Here is an 18,247-nt window from a genome sequence, read left to right as displayed (position 1 = left end):
TTAGGTTTTTACAAAAGACATGTGGATCGATTTCTTCATAATAAATTAAGAGTTGTGTAAATTCATACATGTTAGTTGTCCAATAATATATATGTTGGTGCATTTACAAGAATTTTTACGGATAAGCTTGCACTATCGTTCGTTCATGTCCGAGCATGTTAGTTCGTGTTCAAGCCTGTACGCATTTATCAGCGGGCTGGCGGGCGGTGCACGTTATTGCACCACTGCATGTGCGAAAGTGGCTAAATATTGGTCCTTTTCTTACTTAGTATGGACTTCCGCAAGGTAACGCCTGATTCCATTAAATAAAAATCTATTTAAATTATTCCGTCAATATTTTTTCTTATCGATCTTGTTCATCTTTTTTTAGCTGATGGGCGCCCACTGCAAGGCATAGGCCTTCCCCAAAGATATATATAGGGGGATATACCATAATCATCACGCTTGAAAGGCTGTCGCAGTGTAGTATTTTGGTACACAGAAGACGCTGCTGCCTATCCTCTGGAAACTTGTGAGCAGTGGAAATCCCATATAATTAAGGCAAAAAGTGTGAATTACGTAAGATTGCATCCCAGGAAATAAACCCGCGACATATGACTGCGAATTCCAGGTCTTTACCACTTAACTACGTCGGCCCACCCAGTGGGATTACCCACGTCGCGTTTATCGGCTCTTGGTCGTGACTCGACTAACTTTTGATTTTTCGATCGATTTGCTTGTTTTATGATCTATATAGTTTCTTTAATGCATAAAAAAAACTAAAACGAAAATATTGATGTAACATAAAAATAAAATTAATAAGATAAAATAAAAATCATTGATTAATTTGTACGCCAAAAGTGCAAGGCGACATCTAGAAACACAAAGTGCATATAAATCAGAGGAACCATTTCGAAACAAATTAAAAGTTTTAGCATTAATAATAAATTTACATATTAGATTTAGCATGTTAAGTGCAAACACTATAAATCGTAGTTTTTATTGCATTTTAATGAGTATCTATTTATTTATGTTGAAACAAATTGAAGTTTGCGTTGTATTTTAATGCCTTTTGTTAGTCATTGCTGTAAAATACGGAGTAAATAACATTGATTATTTAGTAAGAAAAGGACCAATATTTAGCCACTTCCGCACATGCAGTGGTAGTCGTGCAACAAAGTGCACCCCCGGCAGCCCGCTGATAAATGTGTATGCGGCAAACAATGCAAATCACACAACCGCCACCGCCAAATCACTCAACACGTGTTTCACCCCTCCACGGGGCATCTTCAGGATTGAGTACCACTGCATGTGCGGAAGTGGCTAAATATTGGTCTTTTTCTTACTTAGGATGGACTTCTGCAAGGTAACGCCTGTTTCCATTAAATACTTGCAGTGAGCCTCTATAGGTTTAAAAAGGTACATAAGTTATGTCATATATCTATAAATGACGAGTAAGAACCGAGTTAAAAATGAGATATTTACTTTACCTACCGTTCTTCGTTACTCTGTGACCGGTGGCCGCGTTAGAGCCAATAAAGTAAGTGCTATCTCGGGCCCGGAGCCTGCAAGTTCCTGAATTGTATCTCGTCGTAAACATGCCGCGCTGTAAATTTAACCATTTTGACTTTAACCGTTAATTGTCGCACACTTTGATAACAATCCTCTCGCACGTCGTGATATAGGAATTAATATCTTCCTACTGAACCTTCACACTTGCGAATGCTAAAAAAAAACACACATGTTTTTTATTACAACCGACTATATACCTATAATAATGAAAGTAGATGTAGTATAACATAAATAGATAAATAAGTGTATAATATATAAAGCTAAGATATAAAGGGTTCAATAAAATCAATTAAAAGTAAACTATTTAGATTTGAACAAGTGTAAAAAAATGGTAATAGATGGTACGCATTCGTAATTATTACATTAATGTTAAAATCTAAATAAAATAAACGTAAGAGCCTAGAGTTATGTAATTTAATCTAAAAATTAGGAAAGTAAGAAAAGAAACACTGTAAATTAGGTAGTATAAGGTCTTTATCGGTTTAGGTTAGAGGTGTTAAACCAAAAGTATCTTTTTATCGTCTATTGGCAATAATGGATTTTACATCTGTCTGCGATACTACATGCTTGTATAGAACAGGGATGAGCAACCCGCGGCCCGCGTGCCGCATGCGGCCCTCGAGGCAATTAATTTTAATTTATTTATGTATTTAAAAAAAATACTAGAATCAAGGCTTTAAAGATAATAAAAGTGTCTAATTAGTTGTAAATTGATTGATTACGAACATAAATTACGTTTAGAACATGGTTTGAACCTTGAATATATACTTTTTTTTTTTCATGGCCCACTGTTTTTGAAACTGCGACCCTCCGACCAAAGAAGGTTGCTCACCCCTGGTCTAGAAGATACCTTGTCTTGAAGACGCCTAAGTAATAATTATCTGGAAACAATGACGCTGGTAGGTTGTTCCATTAGGCTGTACGCACCATAAAAGTAGAATCAAAACGCTTATCCTTTGAAGGCATATCAATCATGTAAAGATGTCGATACTGATGACAAACAAACATTTAACATTATTGTACATATTATATAAATATCTATATATACTATTTAGATAAATATAATAAACAATAAAATACAATTATCGTGATGATGCCGCAGCTTGTCAAACAACTTGAATGCACAAAGATCATCCTAATATCGAGTTGGAGCGCGTTACAGAGAAGAATATATTGTATTCCGAATGAGATGATAAAAGGAAGGTAAGGTACGAAAAATCGAAAAAAATATATGCAATATTTTATAAGAACCTACTTTCCCGTTCATTTAGCAACAAGATTACTTTTTATTTATATAAGATAACACTGCTATGCTACATTTCGAATGTCAACCATATCAAATTATTTACTTTGCGATATATAAACGAAATTTTAATGAGGTGTTGATAAGGTAATTTATAAAGAAAATTAAAACTCAGTGCGTGTTATTCTACGCTACATTTCAGTTGTGTGTAAGTCGAAATGAGCTTCAAAGACAAGGTTGTGTTCGTCAGCGGTGCCAGTTCAGGAATAGGTGCCGCTACCGCCATAGAATTTTCTAAAGAAGGTGCCGACGTAGTGATAGTAGCTAGAAATGAAAGCAAAATGAACAAAGTTGCTTCCGAATGTGAAGCATACGGTAAAAAACCCCTAGTAATCAAAGCTGATCTATCAATAGAAAAAGAGGCAGAAGGAGCAATCGATAAAACGATAGAGACATTCGGAAAGTTAGATATTTTAGTAAACAACGCAGGAATTTTAAGATACGGTTGCCTGTTAGATGGACAAATATTGAAAGCGTACGACGAATTGATGGCGATAAATCTTCGAGCAGCGATTCATTTGACATTACTAGCGACCCCATACCTCATTAAAACTAAAGGTAACGTCGTTAACATATCAAGCGTGGATGGTTCTTCAGTAGTAACACCTATTTTAGTTCCTTATAGTTTAACTAAAGCAGCACTGGATCATTTCACTCGAGGAGCAGCTTTGGAGTTGGCTCCACATGGTGTCAGAGTGAACGCAATCAGTCCCGGCCCAGTATACACCGATATATACGAGAATGGCGGCTCTGTACATCCTATAGACAACACTAATATAAAGACTCCTCTCGGAACTATATCTGATCCCGTTGAAATAGCTGATTTAATTCTATTCCTATCAAGTGAGAAGGCTAAAGCTATTACGGGATCTAATTATATCACAGATAATGGATATCTTTTAAAACCTTAAAATTTGTTAAATATTTACGATGAAGAAAAATGTGATTTATAATTATAATAAAAAAGATTTATTGTGTCATTTGGATTATTCAATATTTTTGTGTTAATAACAGTACACGTTATAGTTTCTGGATTATATGTATTAAAGATTCTCAATTATACTCGTATATAAGATCATAATGGAAAACAAAAAATTACTAACTGCAATATAACAACAAAATTTGTATGTTTATATGACAATATATATTTATGTCACGATATCATGTCATTTTTTATTATGTAGTACAAGTAAAATCGCAAATAAAATGATCGGATGGCTAGTTGGGTTTTTTACTGCGCTTATTTTGGAGACCACTTGTGTTCATATCCTATCCTTTATAAATAGATTAATAAACAAATAAAAAATAAAAGGTTAAACGCAACAGTATATACATAAAGTAAAAAAGGAGGCATGAACTTTAAAAATGATTATGCGGACTTTTGCTTTTTCAGTTCGATGTTACCTTTATGTATTGAACACAAGTGATTTAGTAATTTTAATATAAAAATAATCTTTACAAAAATTACGTTACTTTATCAAAGGTATATGTTATATGGTTTATAAGGTACATAAAGGTTATATAAGGTATAAAAATGAAACTTGTTTGCATAAAAGCTAAAGTTGTAAAGATATATAGAAAATAAAGATAAGCGGTACTGTATTAGTCTTTTGCTTCACGTAGACGTAAACATGAGTTTCACTGACAAAGTGGTACTAATTACTGTAGCTAGTTTTGGTATTGGGGCAGCAACTGTGGTAGAGTTTGCCAAAGAAGGCGCCAATGTTGTTATACTTGATAGAAATAAAGTGAAACTTGAAAAAAATTCATTGGAATGCGAATCTCATGGAAAAAAAACTTTAACTGTTATTGCAGATGTATCTAAAGTTGAAGATGCAAAAGCTGCATTAGGGAATACGTTAGAAAAATGTGGAAAATTAGATGTATTAGTGAATAATGTAGGAATTTTAAGATTGCCTAGTGTAACAGATAATAACGTTTTGGATGTTTACAATGAGTTTATGGCGACGAATCTTCGGGCAGTTGTACATTTCACAAGTTTAGCGGCATCTAATCAAAACGAAGGGTAGCATTGTGAACATTTCAAGCGTGCCAGGTTCGTTCATACGGTATCATTTATATGCACTGTATGGTGTATCTAAAGCAGGATTGGATCATTACACAAGAGCAGCTGCACTGGAACTCGCTCCACATGAGATTCGAGTGAACGCAATAAGTCCGTGATCAGTTACAACTGATATACGCGAGAATACGCCGGAAACAAAATATACGATTGAATTTAAAGTGACTACACCACTTAACCGTTATTCCAAAATAGTGGAGATAGCGGATTTATACTTATCCTTCCCAATAATTCTCTTTAATCGAATATCCGACCCGAGACAAATTGATGAAAGAAATTTTGTGTGACTATGTATTTTATTAAAGTGATTTATATATATATTGTTTTTTAGTTAGTCTATTACAGCAGCGGACTTGTTATCTGAATTGATAGTGATGACTGGATTAAAGATGTCTGTGAAAGTATAACAAAAACCGGATTGTATTAGATGTGAGTTCTTCTCATGTCTAAAACCACAAAAACACTCTTATCATTATTTCCTAACATTGGAATGTCTAAATAATCTTATCTCACATACGTCGGCTAAAAATAGTGTAATGTTGATAAATGTAATTTGATATTAGTCTTCAAAATGAGTTTCTTGAATAAGGTCGTGGTTGTTACCGGCTCGAGCTCAGGAATCGGTGCCGCTACGGCGAAAGAGTTCTCCAAAGAAGGAGCACACGTTGTCATAGTCGGAAGAAATGAAGAGAAACTAAAAAACGTCCGCGATCAGTGCGATAACGTCGGAAAGGAACCTCTAGTTTTAGTTGCTGATATTACTAAAGAAGACGAAGCTAAATCTGTTATAGATAAAACAATAACGACTTACGGAAAGTTGGATGTACTAGTCAATAACGCGGGGATGTCACGTGAAGTAGATATTTTAGATAAGAACTTCATGGAGGACTACGATCGAATAATCACCCTTAACCTTCGTTCTGCGGTTTATTTGACGCATCTAGCAATACCGCATTTAATTGTCACCAAAGGTAACATTGTTAACATATCAAGTGCATTTGCAAAAATTCATGTAGCAAACGCTATTCCATATTGTACTTCAAAAGCTGGTCTTAACCATTTCACAAAATGCGTTGCAGCTAGATTAGCACCTTTGAATATACGTGTTAATATAGTATCTCCGGGGCCAGTTAGAACAGATATTCTTGAAAATTCCGGAATGACGAACTATACTTGGGATATGGTTGGAGAGACTACACCGCTGAAGAGGGTTAGTGAACCAGAGGAAATAGCAGAGACAGTCCTGTTCCTGGCCAGCGAGAAAGCGAAAAGTATCACCGGCGCTGATTATGCAGTCGACAATGGTACAACCTTATAGTGTTTAAACGATTTTTTACCTTTCAATAAAAGTTATGTATAAACTTTTTTAATATTTTTTTATTATCTCTGAATTTGGGGGCTTAGAAAATCTATGGGCAAGGGCTATGGTAGAAGTTCTACGTAATGGTGATTTAAATATAGACACAGGCATAGAAACATGAACGAAACTATTTCGTCATTTTTATTTAACAAATTCTGAAAACCTGTCTCTTAGAGTTAAAATTCAATTTGAAAGAATACAATAATTTAATCAAAAACTAAAAACTACGTTAAAGTCGTAGAACTAATTTTATTTAAACAACCAATCACAATCCCTACTTTTATAACAAATCATTGTGACGTCTGTGTTAGGCGACAGAAGATATGTGCGACAGAGAAGGGTGTATTTAAACGCTCCCGCTCATGGCTTTGTAGTGCGCTGTCGGTTGCGATCGCTACAAAATTTTATTTAAAATAAATTATGAAGATAATAAATGAGTATTTTTTTAATATGTACTACATATTTGACAGTAATTCTGCAAAAATTGTAATATTTTTTATCATCTGATATGATTATAAATGAAAAGAGACGTAATCCGATTTATGTTATATATCTGTACTTCAATTAAATGTAGTTTAATAATAATCTTTTGATTTGACAGCAAGAATGCTATTAAATATATGCGCTTCATGCGGCTGGATGTGGGAAACCACACGTGGACGTATTTCTAGTCAAATGTAATATACTGATGTAAGAAGGCCCACCAAATAGTTGCTACCAGGAGGTAGAATGAAGAAGACGACACCGACGCCGACACCAACACCAACAACGGAGAACAGCAACGAAGACAGCGGTAACACATCAAGTCCCATACAGCGCACCGACGCGCCGGGAGGCGAATATAGTATGGATTTAGAGAATATTTGTTAGCTTGTGGGTCGAAAATTGAATCTGACGAAGTTGTAACAGCCCCACAAGGCTAACAACAGATTCAACACCCAGAATACAGAGTAAAGTAGGTATTACTACTGAAGAACCATCCACGCTTGATACGTTGACGACGTTACCTTTAGTTTTAATGAGGTATGGGGTCGCTAAGGATATCAAATGAATCGCTGCTCGAAGATTTATCGCCATCAATTCGTCGTATGCTTTCAATATTTGTCCATCTAACAGGCAACCGTATTTTACAATTCCTGCGTTATTTACTAAAATATCTAACTTTCCGAATGTCTCTATCCAGACGCTTAGCAAATATTATAGACAGTCCCACTAATATAGAAAAAATTATGTTCCTTCCAATTGTGGATGTATGAGAGGCCACAAATTCGGAGGTAATAAAAAAATATTAAAAAAGTTTATATTTAACTTTATTGAAAGGTAAAATACAATCGTTTTAACACTATAAGGTTGTACCATTGTCGACTGCATAATCAGCGCCGGTGATGCTTTTCGCTTTCTCGCTGGCCAGGAACAGGACTGTCTCTGCTATTTCCTCTGGTTCACTAACCCTCTTCAGCGGTGTAGTCTCTCCAACCATATCCCAAGTATAGTTCGTCATTCCGGAATTTTCAAGAATATCTGTTCTAACTGGCCCCGGAGATACTATATTAACACGTACGTTCAATGGTGCTAATCTAGCGGCAATGCATCTTGTGAAATGATTTAGACCAGCTTTTGAAGTGCAATATGAGATAGATTTGGCTACATGAATTTTTGCATATGAACTTGATATGTTAACAATGTTACCTTTGGTGTCAATTAAATGCGGCATTGCTAGATGCGTCAAATAAACCGCAGCACGAAGGTTAATGTTGATTACCAGATCGTAGGCTTCCATGAAGTTCTTATTTAAAATATCTACTTCACGTGTCGTCCCTGCGTTATTGACTAGTACATCTAACTTTCCGTAAGTCGTTATTGTTTTATCTATAACAGATTTAGCTTCGTCTTCTTTTGTAAAATCAGCAACTAAAACTAGAGGTTCCTTTCCGACGTTAACGCATTGATTGCGAATGTTTTTGAGTTTCTCTTTATTTCTTCCGACTAAGACAACGTGTGCTCCTTCCTTGGAGAACTCTATCGCCGTAGCGGCACCGATTCCTGAGCTCGAGCCGGTAACAATCACGACTTTATTTAAGAAACTCATTTTGAAGACTAAACTGAAATTACATTTATCAACATTATTGTTTTTCTTTTGCTGACGTATGTGAGATAAGATTACTACGACAGTTTAATATTTGGTAATAAAGATAAGAATATTTGTTATTTTAGACATGAGAAGAACTGATATCTAACACAGTCGGATTTTTGTAATACTTTCACTGATATCTTTAATCCAGAAATCATTATCAATTCAGACAGAAAATCCACTGAAGGACATAGACTAATTTTTAATCATTTTAATATAATACATACGCAGAGCTTCTTTTGCCTGTTCTTCTCAGGTCTGTAACATTTCATCATGAGGTTAACAAGAGATGTAATATATCGTGTAACGAATAAAGAATTTTTGAACTCGGATAGGGCTAAATAGAGTTCCAATAATACCTGTTTCCCAACGAACTCAACAAGGTCACTTGTCCTTGTAAATAATCACCCAACATAATTAATGGTAAGAAAGAGAAAACCGACCGTAGAAGACATGCTTGTGAGCAACTTGTTTTTAAGCGTCTTGTTACGTCTAGAGAATTGAACCTAGCAGGGCTGGGCAGACCCTTCCCTAGGTAGACCATCGCCATTGCTAGGGTGACGGGAGAAAGCTGGATGCGGGCAGCGCAGGAGAAGTCATCTGGGCGATCTATGATGATCTACGATATATGATCTATTATATATATATTTATATATATATAATATACGATATAATCTGTCTGGCCTATGCCTTGCAGAGGGCGTCCTTGTGCTAAAAAGAAAGAAATATTGCAGAAAACTTCACTCCACTATTACTATTTGTTTACAATACTAACAAACACTTCACATTGAATATCTTGTTCTGATAACCCTGATTATAAGATAACACGTCATTAAAAATAATTTAACTGCAAAATAAACTATAGCTCTGTTATTTTTAAAGAATAAATTTAAATTGAGTTTTGTTTATTTTGATATTAAGAAGTTTTCCATCGCATTGAAATATATTGTGAGCGGTGATAACCCAGCGGTAGATGACTGAGACTCTGCAATCGTAGGTCATGGGTTCAATTCTCTAGACGGAACAGGACGCTTAAAAACAGCATGCAATCATGTCTTCTACGGTCGCTTTTCTCTTTCTTACCATTAATTAAGTAGGATGTTTATTTATAAGGACAATTAAACTTGTTGAGTTCGTAGCGAAACCGGTATTATTGGAACTCTATTTATTTTTTTTAAACACCCCCGCTATTGGGGGCCTCTCGTACCCCTATTTATGGTAGGATAGGGACTTTATTAGCATTTAATTTATTCACTTAATTATTTTATTTTCATTTTCTTCTCTTTCATTCTTCACATAATCTTTCATTCTGTTCTTTTATACCACAATTCTGTTTTCTTTCCCTTTTGCTCTGTTTTACCATTCTTTCATCCTCTTTTCATTTTACATTTTCTTAATTTCTAGTTTTGTTGTATCACATTTTTATCTTTATCTTTATCACAGTTAAATATTATTTATTTTTACATATCTTTTTTGTTTTTGTTTTTGTTTGTTGATGCCTAACTTCGATTTTTTTCTATTCCATATTGTATAATTTTTTTGCAGTAACTGAGGAATTCTTTCACGGTTTCTTTTCCGCCTATCAGGGAGGGTATTGTCTCCTCCCTGATTTCAACGCCAGACCGGCACTCGAAGCCGTTGGAACTCTTTTTAGCCTTATCCGAGTTCAAAAATTCTTTATTCGTCATACGATATATTACATCTCTTATTAACCTCATGATGAAATGTCACAGACCTGAGAAGAACAAGCAAAAGAAGCTCTGTGTATGAATTTTATTAAAATGATTAAAAATTAATCTATGTCCGGCTGTGGATTTTCTGTCTGAATTGATTATGGTTTCTGGATTAAAGATATCAGTGAAAGTATTACAAAAACCCGACTGTGTTAGATATCAGTTCTTCTCATGTCTCAAAACAGCAAACATTCTTATCTTTATTACCAAATATTAACTGTCGAAGTAATCTTATCTCACATACGTCAGCTACAGAAATACAGTAATGTTGATAAATGTAATTTCAGTTTAGTCTTCAAAATGAGTTTCTTAAATAAGGTCGTGATTGTTACCGGCTCGAGCTCAGGAATCGGTGCCGCTACGGCGATTGAGTTCTCCAAAGAAGGAGCACACGTTGTCTTAGTCGGAAGAAATAAAGAGAAACTCAAAAACATTCGCGATCAATGCGTTAACGTCGGAAAGGAACCTCTAGTTTTAGTTGCTGATGTTACAAAAGAAGACGAAGCTAAATCTGTTATAGATAAAACAATAACGACTTACGGAAAGTTAGATGTACTAGTCAATAACGCAGGGACGACACGTGAAGTAGATATTTTAAATAAGAACTTCATGGAGGCCTACGATCTGGTAATCAACATTAACCTTCGTGCTGTGGTTTTTTTGACGCATCTAGCAATACCGCATTTAATTGACACCAAAGGTAACATTGTTAACATATCAAGTTCATATGCAAAAATTTGTGTACCCAAAACTATCCCATATTGCACTTCAAAAGCTGGTCTAAATTATTTCACAAGATGCGTTGCCGCTAGATTAGCACCATTGAACGTACGTGTTAATATCGTATCTCCCGGGCCAACTAGAACTGATATTATTGAAAATTCCGGAAGGAAGAACTTAACTTGGGATATGATTGGAGAGACAACACCGCTGAAGAGGGTTAGTGAACCAAAGGAAATAGCAGAGACTGTCCTGTTCCTGGCCAGCGAGAAAGCGAAAAGCATCACCGGCGCTGATTATGCAGTCGACAATGGTACAACCTTATAGTGTTAAAACGATTGTATTTGACCTTTCAATAAAAGTTAAATAAAAACTTTTTAAATATTTTTCTTATCTCTGATTTTGGGGGCCTCTCATACATTCACAATTGCAACTTAAAATTCCAAGTATATAAGGAACATTATTTTTTTGTTGGTGGGACTGTCTATAACATTTGCTAAGCAGTTTTTGTCAAAACGTTTAATCATCAACGAGTTACATGTGTTTTTGTCAAATGTTTCAAAAACTCAACTCATATCGCTATCCTGATTTGGTTTCGTGCGACTTCTTACTATTCGGGAAAATAAAAGAGTCAATGGGAGGACAACGTTTTGACACTATGGATGGGATAAAAATTGAATCGGAAAAGGTCTTTAAGACTATTCTGGAAAGAGATTATTCCGACTGTTTGGAAAACCGGCGTAATTGCGTTTTATCAGACAAGTCTTACTTTGAAGGTGATAACATTGATTCGGAATCATTTTATCAACAATTTCACCTTACATTTTAATCATAGTATTATATTAACTTATACCCAACTGTGAGAAGACTACAAAGTTAAATAGTTTATTATGAAAAACTACAAAATGATTACAATATTTTACATTGAGATTAATATGTGTCTATGTTACCAATGTTGAAGTAAATTCTTCTCAGAATTTGCCGATCCGGTGAAATTGATTGTATAGTCTGAGCTGAAGTTTCCCAAGATAGTTCTAGTATTAAGTTACGTTAACCAGATACAGGTTTAGCACCTTCTGCGTCCTGTCACTTTAAGCCTGTGGAATCTGTTAATGCCAAAAAATGGAATCCAGACAGAAGAAAAATTCAAAAATCTCAGAGCCTGTTCGAGAATTTAATCACGGTTAGTCACTTAGGCATTCTTGCCTGAGAATACAAGCAGGTTTTTTATGATGTTTTCCTTGATCGTCTATAAATATTGTATTTAAGAATTAATGAATATCATGTCCGTTGCTAATCGAAAATTGCGAACAGATTTTCTCGTTCGGCGACTTATTTTGTTTAATTATTTTCAATTTCGACGAAAGTTCTATTGAGAATTCAAATTAAAAATAGCGATGTATATACAAAATATAAGATAGAATAACATACATAAAATGACGTGTTAATGAAACAATAAATATGGTGTACCTTAAAGCAAAAAAAAAAATAAAATTATAATGAGAATATTGTCTTTTCTGTTAATGAAATAGTAAATTTATTTTCTTGCACATTATTTGTTATAAAGACATCAAAATCAACAAGCGATAACTCCAAAATCCGCTGTGACAACAAAAGGTAAATACATATAAAATTTTACAGCCTTATTAGGCGTTCAGTATATAATATTACTGGCATACAGCCTTTTGTTTGTGTAATATCACAAAATCTGCTACTGTTATTTTTTACATGAAAAAAAAATATACTTGTTAACTTCGTATCTAAGATTTTGTACATTAGATTCCAACAGATAGTTTGTAAATATGCATTTTTTTTAAATTAACGTCTCATCGAACCCACTCAGGAATGAATTTCGATAAATTCGTTCTTAGCTGACTTTAACTAAACAAAACAAATAAAATATGTAAATAAAATTTCAAATTTTTAAATCTTATTGTTCTAGAGATATTGTGATGAGACAGAACAATTAGTTATCACTCAGAATGATTGCTATAGGTGTAAAAAGTTTAAAGGGGTAAATGTATACTTCGTTTATCGACAAAATGCTTTTAAGTTTTTAAAACTGTTTCTTATCACCATGTACATTGTAATCATACAAATATGTTATGTTATTTTTTTTTATTGGATTTTGACAGGCCAATGACTTCTGGCTGTACAGCCTGCAGGAATAGATAGCAGGCAATAATTAATTTTAATGTTTAATAATCCGAATTTAGAAAAAGCTTTTTCTTACTACATTATCATTAATTTGTTTGATTCAAATCATTCAAATCATCCTGTATATATTAACAGATTAAAAATGGGAGAGAAAAATCGAACCCGTGACTTTATATCGTATGCCATGAGTTATTTGTTACTAAATCAACATTGTTATTATACATACTAGCTGATCCCGCAAACGTTGTTTTGCAAAAAAAATTAAAGTTTTTAATTAACAAATGTAAGATAAGGGTTGATCGTAGAGGGGTGAAAATTTAGGTTTGTATATATTTTTGTATGCTGTATCATGATAAAATAAAAACCAAAAAAATTGTCTAAAAAAAATTAAAAATAAAATTTAGGGGTGGACCACCCTTATCACTTAGGGGTATGGAAAATAGATAGTAGCCGATTCTCAGACATACTGAATACGCATGTAAAATTTGGTAAAAATCGGTCAAGCCGTTTCGGAGGAGTTCAAGTTCGAACACCGTGACACGAGAATTTTATATATTAGATTATGAAAGGAATCATTTTATTAAATAAGACACGTATTAGTCATACGTCGATTTTCCTTAAACTTAACACATGGAATATTATTTTTTGTGTTATGTAATTAAAACAGGTTTATCCTAATGACGTCATTAGAAACTCCTGTTGACGTTCATCCGTGATAATTTACTTATACAATTCATATATAAGGAAAGAATTTTAATTCATTATTTAGTTTTTATTAGCCTACCTGTTACACAGCAACATGAGCTTCACGGATAAAGTTGTGATCGTGGCAGGATCTAATTCAAATATAGAATTGTCTGTTGCTATAAAATTCGTGACAGAAGGAGCAAAAGTTATCCTAGCTGGAACAAATGATGTTGTCCTTGAAAAGTTTACAGAGAAGTGTAAGAGTTTCGGAAAGAATATCCTCGCATTGAAAATAGACATCACGAAGGACGAACAAGCAAGTTATCTTATTAATAAAGTCTACAATCATTTTGGTAAATTAAACATTTTAGTTACCGACCTAAACGAAAGTGAAGATGCAGATATATTAAACAATGACTTTATGGATAAATATGATCAAACTATCAAAGTTAATTTACGTTCAGCTGTTTGTTTGACACATTTGGCTTTACCCTATCTGATTAAGTCAAAAGGAAATATAGTTCATGTGTCTAGTATTGAAGCAAGAATGAATATAACCAAAGGCGCTATTCCATATGGCACTTCTAAATCTGCCCTCGATAGATTTTCGTATGGTGTTGCAGCCAAACTTGTGCCTTTAGGAGTTCGTGTAAATATCGTCAGTCCAGGACATGTGAAGGCAGACGAAGTGATTAATTCAAGTGATAAAAATGAACAAACATTGACAAAACGTATGAATGATCCAGGTGAAATCGGTGATTTGATATTATTCGTTGCTAGTGATAAAGCAAAAGGCATTACAGGATCAGATTTCGTTATTGATAATGGTACTTTGTTAAACAATTAGATTTAAATTAATTTATCATGTATTTCATTTGGTTTATTTATAAGTCATTGGTACTTTCTGGATAATGCATAAGGTTAGATTTTAGGTTCTAATGAACGTAGATCGTATGGTAATAAAAAATATTAAATAAACAACTTAATTATCTATTACGTGTGTATTCGTTATTAAACTCTAGTTTTATTGCATTCTAATAGATGTTCTTTATCAGAAAACATATTAAGATAAATGTTGTTAATGTTTCTGATAAAGATATGAGCTCATTTATAAATTATGTAAATAATTCACATAATATCAATTACACTGATGATATGTGTATATCGTTAGATAAATAAATAAGAGTCAAATTTAATAGAAACAATAATCAGAAAGAGGTCCTATATTTTTGCATTTTTTAACATATAAAAGCTACGATACGATATATATCTACACTTATAAAATATTTAAATAGTAATCTAAAAGGAAAAAAATAGTCATTAACAATATATAGCTACTATTATAAAATAACTTATTAGACTCTATGATAGTTACTGTTTACAGTTACCAACAGAGGTTTGTAACTTTAATGAAGGTAGAGAAGGAAACGTATCGTCAAGGTTGAACACGTGTTTGACATCTTTATACGTATTTACTGTTCCATTTATAAATAAATAGGTAAAAAACGTATATTGTGCTTTGAGTCCCTTGTGTTCAGGCTTAGTGTTGCAGTTTATGCTGTTAGGAAGATAAAACGATACCCTGATATTCATTTTTCTAGGATATTGTATTTTAGTTATTTCCAAAGCATTACGTCCTATGGATTGAATCTTTGAGGTAGAGTTGCGGATATTGAAAATATATTTGTCTTACAAAAGAGAGCCGAAATATCCGAGATATTTACAGACTAGGGTAGTGAATCTCTTTGAGAGATTGTTTTAAAGATGCCAATATTATTAGTGGTCTTAGAATGTATTTATGATAATATTTTGTACGTTTACATTAATTATAATAATTTTGAAAAAATAGATTAATAATATTAAATATAATATGATAATTTTGAAAAATATGCATCCATAGTGTATTTACAAGACACCGTGAAAAACTGTCTCTACCATAATTATGACTGTAAAAATTCTTTTTTTCATTTGTAAAAAACGGATTGAGATTTTCAAAAAAAATGCGCACAAAATTACTGAGCAACCATAACCAATATTTAAAACGCATGTTAAAAGAAAGCCTATTATTCAATAAACGAATATTTAAATGATAAGAATCTTTGGCAGCGATGTCTATAGATCTGTATTAATCTTTAGTAAAAGATTTGTCGTTATGGAGTTTCTTTCTGCTTCTTCTCCACAATTAACTTTGTAAAGCAGAGTAGAGTCTTAAATAAAATAGATTAAAAATATAAATAGATAACACGTTGACGATCAATATGGGTTCTGTTAAAAGTTCCTATGTTGAATAGACATATTTTATCTTTTTATTTTTAAACATAGCGTTAATTACTCTACTATCCTGGTGCTCATTTTTCAAATTATAAAATATTTTAGTCACTAAAGACGATGGTATAGACAGGCTCGTTATTAAAAGTAGAGTATGACTCGAACAGAAAACGACTCAAGTCAACTCTGAATTCTGCGAAGAGCATCAAATATGGAAAAATGCAGTGAGAGAGTAAGAAGGATCTTATAATTAAATATACGTTATTGACATACCCAAAAGTCGAACTAAACGGTTTGACAGCTCGTTTTTGGTGAGAGTCGCCTAGATTTAGAACGACCTGCCTGGGTTTATTTTTCCTGATGAGTTGAACTCTGGAGCCTTTAAGAGTAGAGTGAACAGGTTTCTTTTGGATGGGCGTGTACCACCTTCGTCTTCATCTACACTTTCCATCAGGTGAGACGGAAGACAAACGCCTATTCGATTACAACTATATATAAAAAAATTACCTTCATCTGCACTCTTCTTTTGAAAGCATACGACCTAGGAGACCATATGTTATGTTATACATAGGTTTAACTTTGTTAAAGCGAGTACGTTATGTGTAGGTGCAGCTAGTTAAGAAGAATCTGTACTGTATATTCTATATAAATATACCGTTGAATTTTACATATATTTTAATTTAAATGTAAAGTGATGTAACATATAATAATAATGTTTAATGGTACATTAAGAGCGGGTCCACAACGACGTACCCGTCTCAGAGCAAAGATCGATTATGCAGCTTAATTTCACTCTTACGTAGTTTCGCCAATAAATTCAACGACCCCGACACTTTGAGTTATTTAGTATTGCTCTGGTATTTCCTTGTGCATACAATATAAACATTTAATAGTAGAAGGCCAATGTACTGTAATATTATGAGGTATATTATTCATATGGCACAAATATAAGAATATATATAAATATATTTTTTTTAAATAGAAATTTATTATTTTTTAAAGCACTTCCTTGATTTTTTAAATATTGTGCAGCCTTCGTTATTTATGTGATATCTTTTCCACAAATACATGTATATTTATATGTATATATGTATATATGTATACATATATATGTATACATATATACATATATACTATATTGTATACATATATACTATATTTGTATATTTATATATATATTTATATACAAATATATATATATGTATATAAATACACCCTGAACTGCCCTCTCCTTCATGCCTCCCATCTCCATCCAAAGATTGTATGGTAGAGATCTCGGGCGTTAAGACTGCCTTGCGTATAGTGTACAAAAAAGTGTTAATAAATAAATAGATATTACGTAAATTCTTAAAACTTTAAACGACTACACAATGGACTACATAACATTCTACCATTCTTTATTTGGTAATTGTGAATAGACTTTAATTCAGTAATTACTATGCTAAATTATATATATATATATATATATATATATATATATATATATATATATATATAATTATATAAATATATATATATATACATATAAATATTATGTGCTATTAATTTACAAATATACGTGAAAACTTATATATGTATACAGGGTAATTGTTATGAGTGTAAAAAAATTAAAAAGTCGATATGTAACTCATTTATTAAAACTTGCGATCGTGGGTCGCGGAATCAATTTTCGGGATACATACATAATTATATAGGATTGCACAGCTCACGAACAAGTTTTCAGGTACTGGGCAGTAGTGCCTTCTGCGTACCATAATACTACACTATGATCGCGGATCCGTCTGCATAGCGTGGTGATTTTAATATATCCTTCATAGATATATTTGGGGAAGGCCTTTGTTTTGCAGTGAATGTATATGAGCTGAAACGAATGGACGTATATATCTAATTTGCTGTCAATAATAGATGATATATGCCATACAGAAGTTAATGATTCAGAAACAATAAACAACAATTATTATATAGTATGAAAGAGCGTTTCATTTATTCAAAATATTACAAAAAATATTACATATTTAAATTAAATAATTATTAATTATCTATCATTGTGTTGATCTCTGGGAGAGGCATATGACTTGCAGTAGGCGTCTATCGACTGAAAAAAGTAAAGATATAAAATTTAATTTAAGAATAAATGGAGAAGGCCTATATCTAGTGGTGGACTTTTTACGGCTATAATGATAATAATGTTTAAAGAATGTAATTGTCAAGAAATTACTAAAAATTTCCTTGAAGATAATTAGTGAACTCATTC

The 18,247-nt window shown here is 33.0% G+C and overlaps 6 protein-coding genes across 6 annotated transcripts; 5 read left to right on the top strand and 1 right to left on the bottom strand.

Annotated features, from left to right (window-relative positions):
* The first annotated feature begins 2,970 nt into the window (after positions 1-2,970).
* Positions 2,971-3,910, top strand: LOC137923986 (3-oxoacyl-[acyl-carrier-protein] reductase FabG-like). Its single transcript, XM_068767271.1, has one exon. The coding sequence runs from the start codon at positions 3,013-3,015 to the stop codon at positions 3,763-3,765; it is 753 nt and encodes a 250-aa protein (XP_068623372.1). The 5' UTR covers positions 2,971-3,012; the 3' UTR covers positions 3,766-3,910.
* Positions 3,911-4,485: 575 nt separating this feature from the next.
* Positions 4,486-5,038, top strand: LOC137923988 (uncharacterized oxidoreductase MT0954-like). The gene is given in 2 exon segments (XM_068767273.1): positions 4,486-4,859; positions 4,861-5,038. Coding segments are annotated over 2 exon segments (552 nt in total).
* Positions 5,039-5,467: 429 nt separating this feature from the next.
* On the top strand, positions 5,468-6,255 carry LOC137923987 (3-oxoacyl-[acyl-carrier-protein] reductase FabG-like). Its single transcript, XM_068767272.1, has one exon. The coding sequence runs from the start codon at positions 5,509-5,511 to the stop codon at positions 6,253-6,255; it is 747 nt and encodes a 248-aa protein (XP_068623373.1). The 5' UTR covers positions 5,468-5,508.
* A 1,343-nt stretch (positions 6,256-7,598) lies between these two features.
* LOC137924255 (3-oxoacyl-[acyl-carrier-protein] reductase FabG-like) lies at positions 7,599-8,420 on the bottom strand. Its single transcript, XM_068767635.1, has one exon. The coding sequence runs from the start codon at positions 8,384-8,386 to the stop codon at positions 7,640-7,642; it is 747 nt and encodes a 248-aa protein (XP_068623736.1). The 5' UTR covers positions 8,387-8,420; the 3' UTR covers positions 7,599-7,639.
* Positions 8,421-10,433: 2,013 nt separating this feature from the next.
* On the top strand, positions 10,434-11,267 carry LOC137924134 (3-oxoacyl-[acyl-carrier-protein] reductase FabG-like). Its single transcript, XM_068767476.1, has one exon. It carries the CDS (start codon positions 10,462-10,464, stop codon positions 11,206-11,208), a length of 747 nt encoding a protein of 248 aa, XP_068623577.1. The 5' UTR covers positions 10,434-10,461; the 3' UTR covers positions 11,209-11,267.
* Positions 11,268-13,837: 2,570 nt separating this feature from the next.
* On the top strand, positions 13,838-14,572 carry LOC137924342 (7alpha-hydroxysteroid dehydrogenase-like). The gene has a single exon (XM_068767737.1). The coding sequence runs from the start codon at positions 13,838-13,840 to the stop codon at positions 14,570-14,572; it is 735 nt and encodes a 244-aa protein (XP_068623838.1).
* The last annotated feature ends 3,675 nt before the right edge of the window (positions 14,573-18,247 follow it).

Source organism: Battus philenor, unplaced genomic scaffold, assembly GCF_028537555.1.
Source record: "Battus philenor isolate CCGP_79_NKW_IND1 unplaced genomic scaffold, ilBatPhil1.0.hap1 SCAF_23, whole genome shotgun sequence".
Lineage (NCBI taxonomy): Eukaryota > Metazoa > Arthropoda > Insecta > Lepidoptera > Papilionidae > Battus > Battus philenor.
Note: the sequence above shows the minus strand (reverse complement) of the source record. Positions and strands in the feature narration are given on the sequence as shown.

Bases quoted from the DNA above. Each gene is read 5' to 3' on its own strand.
- LOC137923987 (XM_068767272.1), top strand. From the start codon at position 5,509: ATGAGTTTCTTGAATAAGGTCGTGGTTGTTACCGGCTCGAGCTCAGGA.
- LOC137923986 (XM_068767271.1), top strand. From the start codon at position 3,013: ATGAGCTTCAAAGACAAGGTTGTGTTCGTCAGCGGTGCCAGTTCAGGA.
- LOC137924134 (XM_068767476.1), top strand. From the start codon at position 10,462: ATGAGTTTCTTAAATAAGGTCGTGATTGTTACCGGCTCGAGCTCAGGA.
- LOC137924255 (XM_068767635.1), bottom strand. From the start codon at position 8,386: ATGAGTTTCTTAAATAAAGTCGTGATTGTTACCGGCTCGAGCTCAGGA.
- LOC137924342 (XM_068767737.1), top strand. From the start codon at position 13,838: ATGAGCTTCACGGATAAAGTTGTGATCGTGGCAGGATCTAATTCAAAT.